General features: G+C 43.2%; 1 protein-coding gene across 2 annotated transcripts in view; it reads left to right on the forward strand.

Annotated features, from left to right (window-relative positions):
* The window catches only part of TM6SF1 (transmembrane 6 superfamily member 1), a 136565-nt gene that overhangs the window by 111218 nt on the left and 12150 nt on the right, over positions 1–13197 (forward strand). For both annotated transcript variants that reach the window (XM_073618620.1, XM_073618619.1), the window contains exon 8: positions 4827–4919. In XM_073618620.1, the coding sequence (XP_073474721.1) occupies positions 4827–4919 (93 nt within the window). The remainder of the gene's footprint in view (positions 1–4826; positions 4920–13197) is intronic.

Raw genomic sequence — 13197 nt, forward strand, 5'->3', positions numbered from 1 at the left:
GGCGTCAGCGGTAAAATGGAGCTATTTTTAGCGCCGCTTTACTGTCGTTTTAGCGGCGATATTCGGCCGATAGCAGGGCGGTTTTAACCCCCGCTAGCGGCCGAAAATGGGGTTAAATCCGCCTGCAAAACGCTGCAGCAGCGGCGCTTTGCTGGCGATATAGCAGCGCTGCCCCATTGTTTTCAATGGGCAGGGGCACTTTAGGAGCAGTGAGTTCACCGCTCCTAATGTGCTCCAAAGAAGCTGCTGGCAGGACTTTTTCTGATGCCCTGCCAGTGCACCGCTCCAGTGTGGAAGTCATCGGGCTTTCACACTAGAGTGAATGGAGACGCTGTTTCAGGGCGCTTTGCAGGCGCTATTTTTAACGCTTTAGCGCCTGCAAAGCGCCTCAGTGTGAAAGGGGTCTTAAAAGCCTAAATGGCGCAATGATGTCTCACCCAAGCATAGTATATTATGACATCATTTATGCAGATAGATTGTGTGTTGCAGCAAAGAGGGCCTATTGGGGCCTCCAGCAGCAAGGGTTTTGTTAAAGCTGCAAAGTTCCTATGCCACTCTGTATGATGATGGACTCTGAACAGGAGCTTGTTTTTGACAGAGTTCCAGATGTTTTTTTTTCATAAATCCTATTCTTTTTTTGAAAAATGATAGCCAAATGGGAGGATTATTGTGCTCATCATCCTGAAATTTAGGATTTGAAAATAGACCAAAGACCATTTATGTTTGATTCTGTTAGAAGTGTCTGGTTCATGCTGAGTGGAAATGTTGCAAAATGCAAAACTTAAAGGGGAAGTCCAGCCTAACACTAAAACCTCTACATCTATAGACATCCATGATATAACACTAACCTATCTAGCACTGTAAAGAATAAATCGGTATACATACCCTGGGAAGTGACATCACCCATAGTTACTATGGGGCTTACGTTGTTGGCTGTGTCCTCTGCACCCACCTCCACAGAGAAGCCGCCGCTGACAGTTCAGTGTGGGACCGGATCGGCTTCAAAAAGGTATGTATACTCTATGTATACTGATTTCATCTTTACAGGGCTAGATAGGTTAGTCTTATGCCGCGTACACGTGAGCGGACTTTTCTACCGGACTGGTCCGCCGGACCTAGTCCGGCGGACAATTCGACCGTGTGTGGGTTTCATCAGACCTGCAGCAGACTTTTTCAGTCGAAAATCTGACGGACTTTAGATTTGGAACATGTTTGAAATCTTTACGTTGGAACTCCGCCGGACCCAGTTCCTAACTAAAAGTCCGCTCGTCTGTATGCTAGTCCAACAGGCGGAAACCGACGCTAGGGCAGCTATTGGCTACTGGCGATCAACTTTCTTATTTTAGTCCGGTCGTACGTCATCACGTACGAAGCCGTCGGACTTTGGTGTGATCGTGTGTAGGCAAGTCCGTTTGTCCGGAAAGTCCATCGGATAGACTGTCGGAACAGTCCGGTCGAAAAATCCGCTTGTGTGTACGCGGCATTAGAAAGCGGATGTCTGTAGATATAAAGATTTTAGTGTTGGGCTGAACTTATCCTTTAAGGTTTTAGTTATGACGGTTTTCACCCATGATTCACACAACTTTCACACAAAAATTCTCATATTTTCCACATCAATTTTAATAAGAAAAATGGGGGCCCCTTAATGAAAGTTGAATGGACAAAACAATGTACATGCAACATTTTTTTCTGATGCAACTCACTGTGCGTTGTGGTGTGCTGCAACACAGTGCAATGGAGCAGTGATGTTTTAATACGTTGAGCGGGTGGTTCAATATGAATGCCTCCAAAACACTAATGCAATGCAGTGTAAGCACATTACTGCAATGCATTGGAACAGTATGTTTCAGCCCTTGAGTGTGTTTTGGCCTCAGTAATAACACATTTAGTACAGACATAAATAAATGTCTTCATAATGAGCACTTTCTTAAAGGGAACCTGTGCCCACATCATGCACACTAAAGCATTTACATATTTCGAACAAGCAGAAAAGTAAAAAAAAAAAGCCCTCATTCATCTCTTTATCTATAAGAATTGTGGAGAAAATCATTTTCACATTTTACAACACAAGCATTACAAACTTACCTTTTCTTTCTAGCAAAACAGAATCTTAGCAGCCTGCCAGGCCACTAATGTAAACAACCAGCGGGTGTTTCTAATCTGTTAGAAACCCACTCATGTGTCATGATCTTATGAACTTCCCAGTAAACATGGATAGGAAGCTCACGGATGGCCTGATAATTTAAAATGAAGCTAAACAATATCCTTAGTCTCGAAAAATAATTCATAGTGGATCCGTCCACCATCCCCCCCACTTACCGGGTAGTTTGTTGTGTAGATTTTGGGTATTCACCCACCCAGGGGATCCAGCATTATCCTGCTAAAATCCTCTTGTTTTCAGCCACCTTTATTCCTGTGCCGCCATATTGATGATTACAGGCAGTCCCCGAGTTACGAACAAGTTAGGGACTGCCTGTTTGTTCTGAAGTGGGATTTGTTCGTAAGTCGCATGCGCAGAACGGCATAGACGCCGTTTTCCGATGTTTTCCAACGTCGTTTTCCAATTTGCCCGCCGACACCGCCTCCCGTTCGTAAGTTGGAGTCGTTCGCAAGTCGGAGGTTCGTAACTCAGGGACCCCCTGTACATCATCAGCAGTCCTGCCAGCTCTTCTTGGTTAAGCCGGCGAGCCTCCTGATGATGCAGTGCTAGGCAAACCCCCCCTCCTCCTTATGAATGAGGTGCTTTGCCCCCTGGGATATGTAACATGCATATTTCAAGAGGCAAAGGGAGGACAGTGCGCAGCATTTGTCTAGGCGAATAATGTGCAGGGGGTGCTCCGCACTTTTTTTTTATAAAGAAACAAACACAAAACACAACATTATTCTTGCAGCGGAAGGGAGAAGGGGTGGAGAGGAGGGAAGTCTCTCCTGAAGGTGAAGATTTGTTTTTAATAGCCTTGTGTCCTACTTTTCATGAAATCACTTATTACTCTGTTTTTATGCAAAGACTTCCCGTACCTCTCATTTCCCCCCTTACTTCCACTTGTTTGGAACAACATGTTAGTTGTGGACATGTGCACTGCTCTATGTGCACAACAAATTCAGTAGTACATAGGAGTTAGTCCATCTCAGGATCGAGCAAGAGGGGGGTAAATATGTTCCTACATACAGAGGGACCATGAAGAATGAATGTAGCCACCCTCTAACATGCAGTCAGATCTCAGCAGCAAAATGATAAAGGATTGGAGGAAGCTGAGAGCAATAGAGGGCACTTTTAAAATTAAAAACATATACTTAGAAGCAGAGCTGAGTGTCACTTTTATGTCCATAATCTGAGCACAGGCGCCCTTTAAGGCTATACAATAAAAAGAGAATTTGAGAGAGAGCAGTACAGACAGTTCTATGTTTTATTCTTCTACTCAGCTGTGAACAACTTCTACCTTTTATAACTGACATAAAATGCTGACTGTCCAAGCTGTACAAGTTCCACAGTTCATTGGATTTGGTCAGTCCCTTCCCTTTATCTCTCATTCACTGGTTCTGTGTCTCTCATATGTTTAAAGCCTCGTACACACAATCGGATTGTAGGCCAACCAAACCGTGGCATTTAGTCCGAAGGGCGTTGGCCCAAATTTGTCTTGCATACACACGGCCACACAATTGTTGGCCAACAATCACGAACATGACGTACTACGTGGTTTTTCAGCTCTTTAGCGCCACCCTTTGGGCTCCTTCTGCTAATTTTGTGTTAGTAGAAGTTTGGTGAGTGTTGATTCGCGCTTTTCATTTCACACTTTTCATTTCGCACTTTTCATTTAGCGCTTTTCATTTCGTGACTTTCAGTTAGTTTCTGAATGGCTGTTCGTCAACCAGACATGTTGCAGAATCGGAGGAGATAACGTGTTATTTATTATTGGCCTTGGAGTTATTGCTTTGACATTATTTTTTTGTTGAATAATAAGGATTTGATTTGGTATATTTTCTATATTTTTGGATGCATAGAATGCACTTTTTGGTTAAGTTCTATTGGCAGATATCATGTCTAATTTTATTTGTTTTCTTTTTTTAATGCACAATAAAAAAATTGTGTAGAATAATACTTGGCTATGTGTTTTACTTCAAATGACAGTTTGGGAGTAGGCAGTTACATTTAAAAAAATACAATGTAAAATTGACAAGGGACACCAACATAGTTGTATCTTTGTTCTTAAAAACTAAGGGATAATGGTATAATAGTGTTGTGGTAACTTGCCCAAATAAAAAAAAAATTTAAAAAAGCATAATAATATTATTCTTAATATCACTAGAAAAAAAAGCCTTTGAAAATTAGTTTGCAATAACTCCATCAGTATCACCAGCAAAGCAGCTTCATTATTATCCCATTAAAGAAGAGAATTGTGCGCTGCATTTCGAGATTTCATAATTTGTCGCATCACGAATGTTAATTCTCCATTATGAACGCTAGTTTACAAGACCGACCGCTTCTGGCTCGTCCTTGCTTCTGAGCATGCGTGTTTGTACTTTGGACTTTTGTCCGACGGACTTGTGTACACACGCTCGGAAAATCCGACAAAGACATTTGTGCGCGGAAAATTTTAAAACCTGCGATCCAATATTTGTCCGCGGAAAATCCGACAACAATTGTCCGATGGAGCATACAAACGGTCAGATTTACCGCCAACAGCCTGTCATCACACGTTTCCCGTCGGAAAATCCGATCGTGTGTACGAGGCTTAAGTAGTAATTGGGTTCAGTCAGCTACCTTGTTTGTGATGCTGAGTATAGTGAAATTACACTATTAATCTGAATTTTATATTGGTTTATAGGTCGTCTTAGACTGTCCTTCTGATATCTGTCGGTTTTATTTGCAACTGCAAGAACCATATCTTAAAGATCCTGCTGCCTATTCAAAGCTTCAGGTAAATCTTTTCTGAAATGACATGTAAAGCTGAACGTCAGGCAGGTATAAATGGAACATATTACTGCCCCAATAATGCTTTACAACATTAAGTGTATTTTGGAAAGAAAATAAAGTATATATGGCGCTGTTCTATATCTGTGTTTAAAATTAACTAAATAAATAAATTGGTTGGTGAATATACACGTGAAGGTGCAACTAGCGTATACACTACATAGATTTACATGAGTCCTTTCACAAAGAGAAGGAAAATATAATAATCAAACAAATATAAATACAGTGCCAATTGGTTAAATAACCTCTGTGCAAATATGCCAAGTGCTAGACCAATAAATCCTCCACAAAAAATGTGTTTAAAATATGAATATTACCATTAGTACTTTAAAGGGCTTCTGTGCAAAAACTTGAAGCATTAAAAATTAAAAACATAATATGTGTGTAGTCCCAACTTTAAATATCCAAAAAATATACAAAAAATATTAAAGTGCTTCTGTGCTGGTGAAAACAATAATTGTGTTGGTATTTTCACTTTGCAAAGGTGATCACAGCATTTTTTATCCGTGCTATTATTGTGGCTGCACTCACCGGCTGCATCAGATGCAGACAAGACAATCCATGAGGTACAAAATACAAAGGAGACATTGCTGGAAGAAGTAGCAGAGGAGAGTGGAAACCATTAATACATCGGGGATTATCCAGCCTCCAGAGTGCTGCACAGTGGCAGATACTGTGAATGCTCCATACCCCAAGAGGGGGGGAGATCCGGTGAGTGCAGCCACAATAATAGCACGGATAAAACACGCATGCTGTGATCACCTTTGCAAAGTGAAAATACCAACACAATTATTGTTTTCACCAGCACAGAAGCACTTTAATATTTTTTGTATATTTTTTGGATATTTAACTGCTTGCCGACCGGCGCACGCCGATGTACGTCGGCACAATGACACGGCTAGGCAAAAGGACGTACCTGTAAGTCCTTTTGAAATTGCCGCCGTGCCATCGCGGTCCAGCCGGGAGCTCCGTGAGTTGGGTCGCGGGTCCTGCGGACTCGATCGCCGCGGGGATACCCGCGATCGCCTCACGGAGAGGAAAAACGGGGAGACGCTAAGGTAAACAAGCATCTCCCCGTTCTGCCTAGTGACAGTGTCACTGATTTCTGCTCCCTGTCATCGGGAGCAGCGATCAGTGTAGTGACACTGCTAGCCCATCCCCCCTACAGTTAGAACACATCCCTAGGATACATTTAACCCCTACAGCGCCACCTAGTGTTAACCCCTTCACTGCCAGTCACATTTACACAGTAATCAATGCGATTTAAATTGCACGGATCGCTGTATAAATGTGAATGGTCCCAAAATGACGCCAAAATTGTCCGACGTGCTGATCGCCGCCACTACTAGTAAAAAAAAAAAAAAAAAAAAAAAAAATGCCATAAAACTATCCCCTATTTTGTAAACGCTATAACTTTTGCGCAAACCAATCAATAAACGCTTATTGTGATTTTTTTTTACCAAAAATATATAGAAGAATACGTATTGGCCTAAACTGAGGAGAAAAAAATTTTTTTTATGTATTTTTGGGGGATATTTATTATTGCAAAAAGCAAAAAATAATGCGTTTTTTTTCAAAATTGTCGCTCTTTTTTTGTTTATAGCACAAAAAATTAAAAAACCACAGGGGTGATCAAATACCAACAAAAGAAAGCTCTATTTGTGGGGAAAAAAGGACGCCAATTTTGTTTGGGAGCCACGTCGCCACGACCGCGCAATCGTCAGTTTAAGCGACGCAGTGCCGAATCGTAAAAAGTGCTCTGGTCAGGAAGGGGGTAAATTCTTCCGGGGCTGAAGTGGTTAAAGTTGGGACTACACACATATTATGTTTTTAATTTTTAATGCTTAAAGTTTTTGCACAGAAGCACTTTAAAGTACTAATGGGAATATTCATATTTTAAACACATTTTTTGTGGAGGATTTATTGGTCTAGCACTTGGCATATTTGCACAGAGGTTATTTAACCAATTGGCACTGTATTTATATTTGTTTGATTATTATATTTTCCTTCTCTTTGTGAAAGGACACATGTAAATCTATGTAGTGTATGCTAGTTGCACCTTCACGTGTATATTCACCAACAAAATTTATTTATTTAGTTAATTTTAAACACAGATATAGAACAGCGCCATATCTACTTTATTTTCTTTCCAATCACATACTCCACCTAGTGGTAGTAATTAGTAGGGGCAGCAGTTCTTTTAGTTTTTTGTTTTGTTGTTAGTATTCACTTCCTTTGCGCGGAATCATTCACATTTCCTGCATTAAGTGTATTTTGTAAATGCAAGTAGTGTAGGTATTTGGATTTTACTCAGATTCAGCCTATTGCAGTCTACTGTTTTGTCTCTACAGCAGAACTCAGAAAGGAGGCGGGAGAAGCAGCCCAAGAAGCCAATCAGCAGTGTTGCAGTAAAAGAAGACACACTGATAGGATGAAAGAGTAGAGAGAGATGAGCTCATTAGTGTGCTGCTTTTCCTTTCACTGTCTAGTCACAGGGTGGGAAAGGGATTTGTAAAGGACCCTTTCACATGGGTATTCTGATAAGGTTCACCTGTCAGTTTTTCAGGCAGTCCTGATCAGAAGATCAGGAGGATGTAAATGGACTTGTGTCTGTTTACACGCACCTACCTCTGGGTCCACCCAGGTCCTAAGAGAGAAAAAACAGAAAAGGACAGCGTCCTTTTCTGTTTTTCTGAACCGGATCAGAGGTAGCCTGATGTAAACGTAAAGCAAAGTCCACCTGTGTCTGCCGGACAGAAACTGAAGGGGTACAGATGTAGAAAAACTGACATCCGTCCCCTTTGGCTATGATTCAACAGGGGATCGGTGAGCAAATCCCCCACTGAGCAGAGTGGACTCCCCTCCATGTGAATGGAACCTTAGTGAAAGTGCAGCAGTAAAAGGTCAGAACACAGCTGTATAAATCACAAGAATGTATAGAAGGAAATTCAAATCCTTTGTCAGGCTACATTTATATTAACTTCCTGCCTACTGGGCACTCCCCCCCCCCCCTCCTGCCCAGGCCAATTTTCCACTTTCAGCGCTGTCACACTTTGAATGACAATTGCACGGCCATGCAATGCTGTACCCAAACTACATTTTTATCATTTTTTTAGACAGATAGAGCTTTCTTTTGGTGATATTTAATCGCCACTGTTTTTTTATTTTTTGCTAAACAAACGAAAAAAGACCTACAATTTTGAAAAAAAATGTTTTTCTTAGTTTTTGCAAAAATTTAGCAAATAAGTAATTTTTGCCCTTCACTGATGTGTGCTGATCAGGCTGCCATAATGGGCACTGATAGGTGGCATTGATGAGCACAGATAGGTGGCATTGATGGGCACTGATAAATAGGATTATCAGTATAGATGTCCCCTGTCACAGTTGCCGGTTACCGGCTCTCCTCTCCTCACACACAAGGAAAGGAAGGCCAATACTCGGCAGTTGTGTTTACCTTGTGATCAGCTGTGATTGGACACAGCTGGTCAATTGGTAAAGGGATCACAGAGTGCGCCAGATGTGTGCCGCAACGGGCGTGGTTCTGGGAGAACATCCACAGAAGCCCTCCCAGAACTGGACGACCGTGCTGTAGCCGTCTTTTGGGAAAAGGTTAATCTTTGTATTTAGCTGTTTGCCTGGAGTTCAGCTTTAACAAATATTTTACAAAATGTAACTGAGAGAAAATGCATTGTGTTATTTTAACACTGCACCTGACAGTTATATAAGATGCTGTTGAAAACGTCCAGTGTTTTCTTTTCTTTTAATTTCTAGTATCATGGATCTTTAACTCCATAAAATGGGTATTTTTTTAAGCCTAGGTGGCAAAATCATAGGCTGTACAGCCAAAAATCATAGCACATCATTTCTAACAACAATTTTCAGAGGCATTTGTCAGGCAGTTTGGAGGTGATATGCTGCCTCCTCGTTGCCTGTTTTAACACCTGAAAGCCTGCAGCATCAAGCATGTTACACACGGTTGAGACATGGCCCCATTGACTTAAAATGTCTTGCGTTTGGTGGCGGTACTGCCCAGCAAACGTGACCTGTGGTATAATTTCTCCCATGCTGTACAACGTCAGTGTGTACTAACCTCGCTTGTGGCCATGTTAATGTGTGATTGGGGAGGGGGTGTCAGACTGTGGCTCCAATGCAAATTTTCTCAGGGACTGGGAAAGGGGGCCTTGTGATGGACGGGTCAGGGATGGGATATTTACGGAGTCTGTCCTCAGCCCCCTTCACACCACAACCCCCTTTACATCACAGTTCCCCCTTTAAAGCAGTCCCACAGTGTCCTCAGTTTCCCTTCTCATCACAGCCCCCTTTACATTACAGTGCCCCCTTTACAGAGCAGTCCCCTTTACCATCACAGTGCCCCCTTTCCATTAATGTAAGGGGGGGGTGCTCTGTAAAGGGGGCACTATGATGTTAAAGGACTGCTCTGTAAAGGGGCACTGTGATGTGGAGTGGGATGTGATATAAAGGGGACTGCACTGTAAAGGGGGCACTGTGATATGAAGGGGACTGCACTGTAAAGGGGCACTGTAATTATTACAGTGCCCCTTTACTGTGCAGTCCCCTTTATATTACAGTGCCCCTAGCAATCACAGCCTCCTCTATCACAATGCCCCTGCAGTTTTCCTCCATCCCCCTTTCCTCTCTAATATCACCCAACCCATTCCAATCTCTGTCCCCCCAGCACGGGCCTCCTACCTTTGACAAGGTGAAAGCTGTGATCAGTCCGTGTGTCCTCTGCCAGCTCGGCCGATGATGTCATCCTATCAGCAGCAGTTGATGGGAGGAGCTCTCCATTAAGATCTGCAGCTCCTCCCTGCCCTGCTGATAGGATAACATTGTCAGCCGGGCGGGCAGGCAGAGGACCCAGTAGAGCAGCGTTTCTCAACTCCAGCCCTCAAGGCGCCCCAACAGGTCATGTTTTCAGGATTTCCCTCAGATGAAACAGCTGTGGTAATTACTAAGGCAGTTAAACTGATCAAATGACATGTGCAAAATAATGGAGAGCCTGAAAACATGACCTGTTGGGGCGCCTTGAGGACTGGAGTTGAGAAACATTGCAGTAGAGAATACACGGGCATGACCGCACAGCAGGAGGTGAGCAGCGACTGTGGTCTGCAATAGACCTGTGCAGACTGCGGTCACCGTTTGCCTCCTGCTGTGTGGCTCGGTCATCAACAGGCCACGGACCGGCACACGGCCCATGGTTGGGAACCCCTGGGATAGAGGACTCAGCTGGGACGTTTTACTTGCAAAAGTTGTGGCCCCAGGCAGGACTGCACATTGAAGATTGTGGGACGAAGGTATAAATGTTACCAGGTGGGCTGCACTCAGCTCAGGGAGGATTTAATAAAAAGAAAGCTGTCTCCCAATTACCACATTTATCGGCGTATAACACGCACCCTAATTTTAAGAAGAAAGTTTCAGGAAAAAAACATATTTTTCAAATAAACAATTTTGAAGCAAATTAAGGGTCAGCGCCCATGAATGTCCATCTGCAGCCTGATCAATGCCCATCTGCAGCCTGATCAATGTCCATCTGCAGCCCATCAATGCATCAATGCAGCCTGTAATGGCATATTTTTAAAGCTTCATTTGCAGCCTCACCATCTCTCATCAAAGCAGCCTGAACATCAGGAAATCACAAAACTGTCATGTCCTGTTTACTCGGCTCTCACACACACAGTCCTGCCTCTGCCATCGGCATTGGACCAGCTTCTGTGATAGAACACTGGTCCAATGCCGGTGGCGGAGGCGGGATTGTGTGTGTGTGACGTGAGAGCCGAGTGGAGAGGAGATGATGGATTAATGAATTCCGGCGGCGCTCGTCCCCCTCCTTCCCCTCCGAGGTACACTATCGGCATATAACACACACCCCTGATTTGTCCCCTATTTTCAGGGGAAAAAAGTATGTGTTATACGCCAATAAATACAGTAATACATAATTGTTTAAAGAGTATGTTTTACATCTACCAGGAGTTCAGCTTTATTTACTTAAAGTATATGTAATTCCTAACATTTAACTTTTATTTTTTGCCCCCCTTTTGGTCTGTTAAAGTGAGAGTAAACTCCCTTGGTTCATTTTTACCTATAGGTAAGCCTATAATAAGGCTTACCTATAGGTACAGTAAACATCTCCTAAATGTGCATCATTTAGAAGATATTTACTTGTGAAGCCGCCGGTGACGTCACCGACGCATGCGCTCTGAAGGAATTGCATACCTGTGATGTTCCTTCAGAGTCCTGTGCTGTGAACAGCGTTTCCCATGTGCATGTGTGGGAGTGACATCATTGTGGCTCGTCCAATCAAAGGATGAGAGTCCGGCAACCCTAAAGGTAAACCGGGTGAAGATGGAAGCCCTGTCAGCGGTGACAGCCCACCGCTGGAAGGCTTCGTTTTAAGGTAAGTTTCACATAATGTGCTAGATATGCGATGCATACTAGCACATTATAACTTATCCTTGCAGGGTTTTTTTTTTTTTTTAAGCTGGCGGTTTACTACCACTTTTAATTTATCACTGAAAGATCACTGAATGACACAGCCCGCTCTGCTCTATGGGCATCATGATGTAAACAGACCGGCTGTCCGTTTACACCTGACTGCCCTCTCATCCGCTCTGACCATACAGAGGGGAACGGATCCCCTTCTGTTTTTATTTGCTCAATTGGATTGGACTCAGGGGTAGCCAGGTGTAAACAGACACCAGTCCATTTACATCTGATTGCCCATAGAGGAGAATGGAGAATTCAAACAGGGATGGCTGAAATACGGTCAGCTGGGCCTCTTTTGTGAAAAGGGCCTTACAGAGATCTACTGCGTTTTTTTTATTTAACCAGACATACACTTTATTAGATATACTACTAACGTTGGTGTATTAAATATTTTAAAATCCAGCCCTGGCCAAAACATTTTTTCAATTTTAGAGTTAGAGTTAAAAACTTTCAGATTTGTATTCCTTTCTATGTTTCTATGTGACATAGTGATCACATGCAGTGGTCACTGGAGCCTGTAGATGGCAGTATCCTTCCGTTTAATACTCTAATTGTCTCATACACTGATAGTATTTAAAATTTTTAAATAAATGGTAAAAATATATACATGTATTTGATCCCCTGCAGATTTTGTAAGTTTGCCCACTTACAAAGAAATGAAGGGTCTATAATTGTTATCATAGGTGTGTATTTTAAATGATAGAGACAGAATATCAACCAAAAATCCAGAAAAAAACACATGATACAAATGTTATAAATTGAGTTACAGTTCAGTGAGTAAAATAAGTATTTGACCTCCTACCAACCAACAATAATTCTGGCTCCCACACACTGGCTACAGTATGTGCTCATGTGGTACACAGATTAGTCCTGTCACTTTAAGAAGGTGCTCCTAACCAGTGGCGTAGCGTGGGGGGTGCAGGGGGGGGGGCATGGCCCCGGGCGCAATATCTAGAGGGGCGCAGAAGTCCCAACTCCCGCTATCCCGATTCCCGACTACTGTCATTCCGACTCGGCACTCCACACCTGGGAGTACCGAGTGTGCCACTGTCTGCGCCCCGCCTCTGCCGCTCTCCATGTTTCTGTGCTAGTGCTGCCGGAGCTTCCCCAGCTGTCCGGCCTCAGCGATGGACGCTCTCTGTGATTGGCTGCTCCAGTCATGTGTAGGCACGGCGGCAAGCAGAGCTGGCTTTGCCTGCTGTCCAGGTCTCATCACTGGCTATGCTTCCACCACACTCCGCAGTCCACATATGGGAGACAAGAAGAGCCCAGGTGAGTGGTGGCTGTGTACTGCTGTGCCAGGGCTGGGCTGGCTGGAGACTAGCAGGCTCAGCAGTGACTAAGAAACAGATCAGGTAGGATGGGGATGGCCGGGGTGACACCTTCTCTGCCAGGCTGAAATGAGATGGAGGGAGGAAGTTTTTCTGAAGTGCCGCTCTTCTACCACTTCTGGGACACTTCACATCCTGGGAAGGGGGCACATTCCCACGGACTGGGAAACCAGAATTGCCAACATGTACCCATAGCTTTCTGCTCTGTGCTTCATACATGGGGTTCTGTGTATATATAGTACATGGTATGATGGGGGGGCAGTGTGTGTATATATATATATATATGTATATATATATATATATATATATATATATATATATATATATATATATATATATAAATACATGAGGGTGGGGGGGCAGTCTACATATCATACATAGGGGGGTCAG

This window comes from Aquarana catesbeiana, linkage group LG03 (assembly GCF_042186555.1).
Source record: "Aquarana catesbeiana isolate 2022-GZ linkage group LG03, ASM4218655v1, whole genome shotgun sequence".
Lineage (NCBI taxonomy): Eukaryota > Metazoa > Chordata > Amphibia > Anura > Ranidae > Aquarana > Aquarana catesbeiana.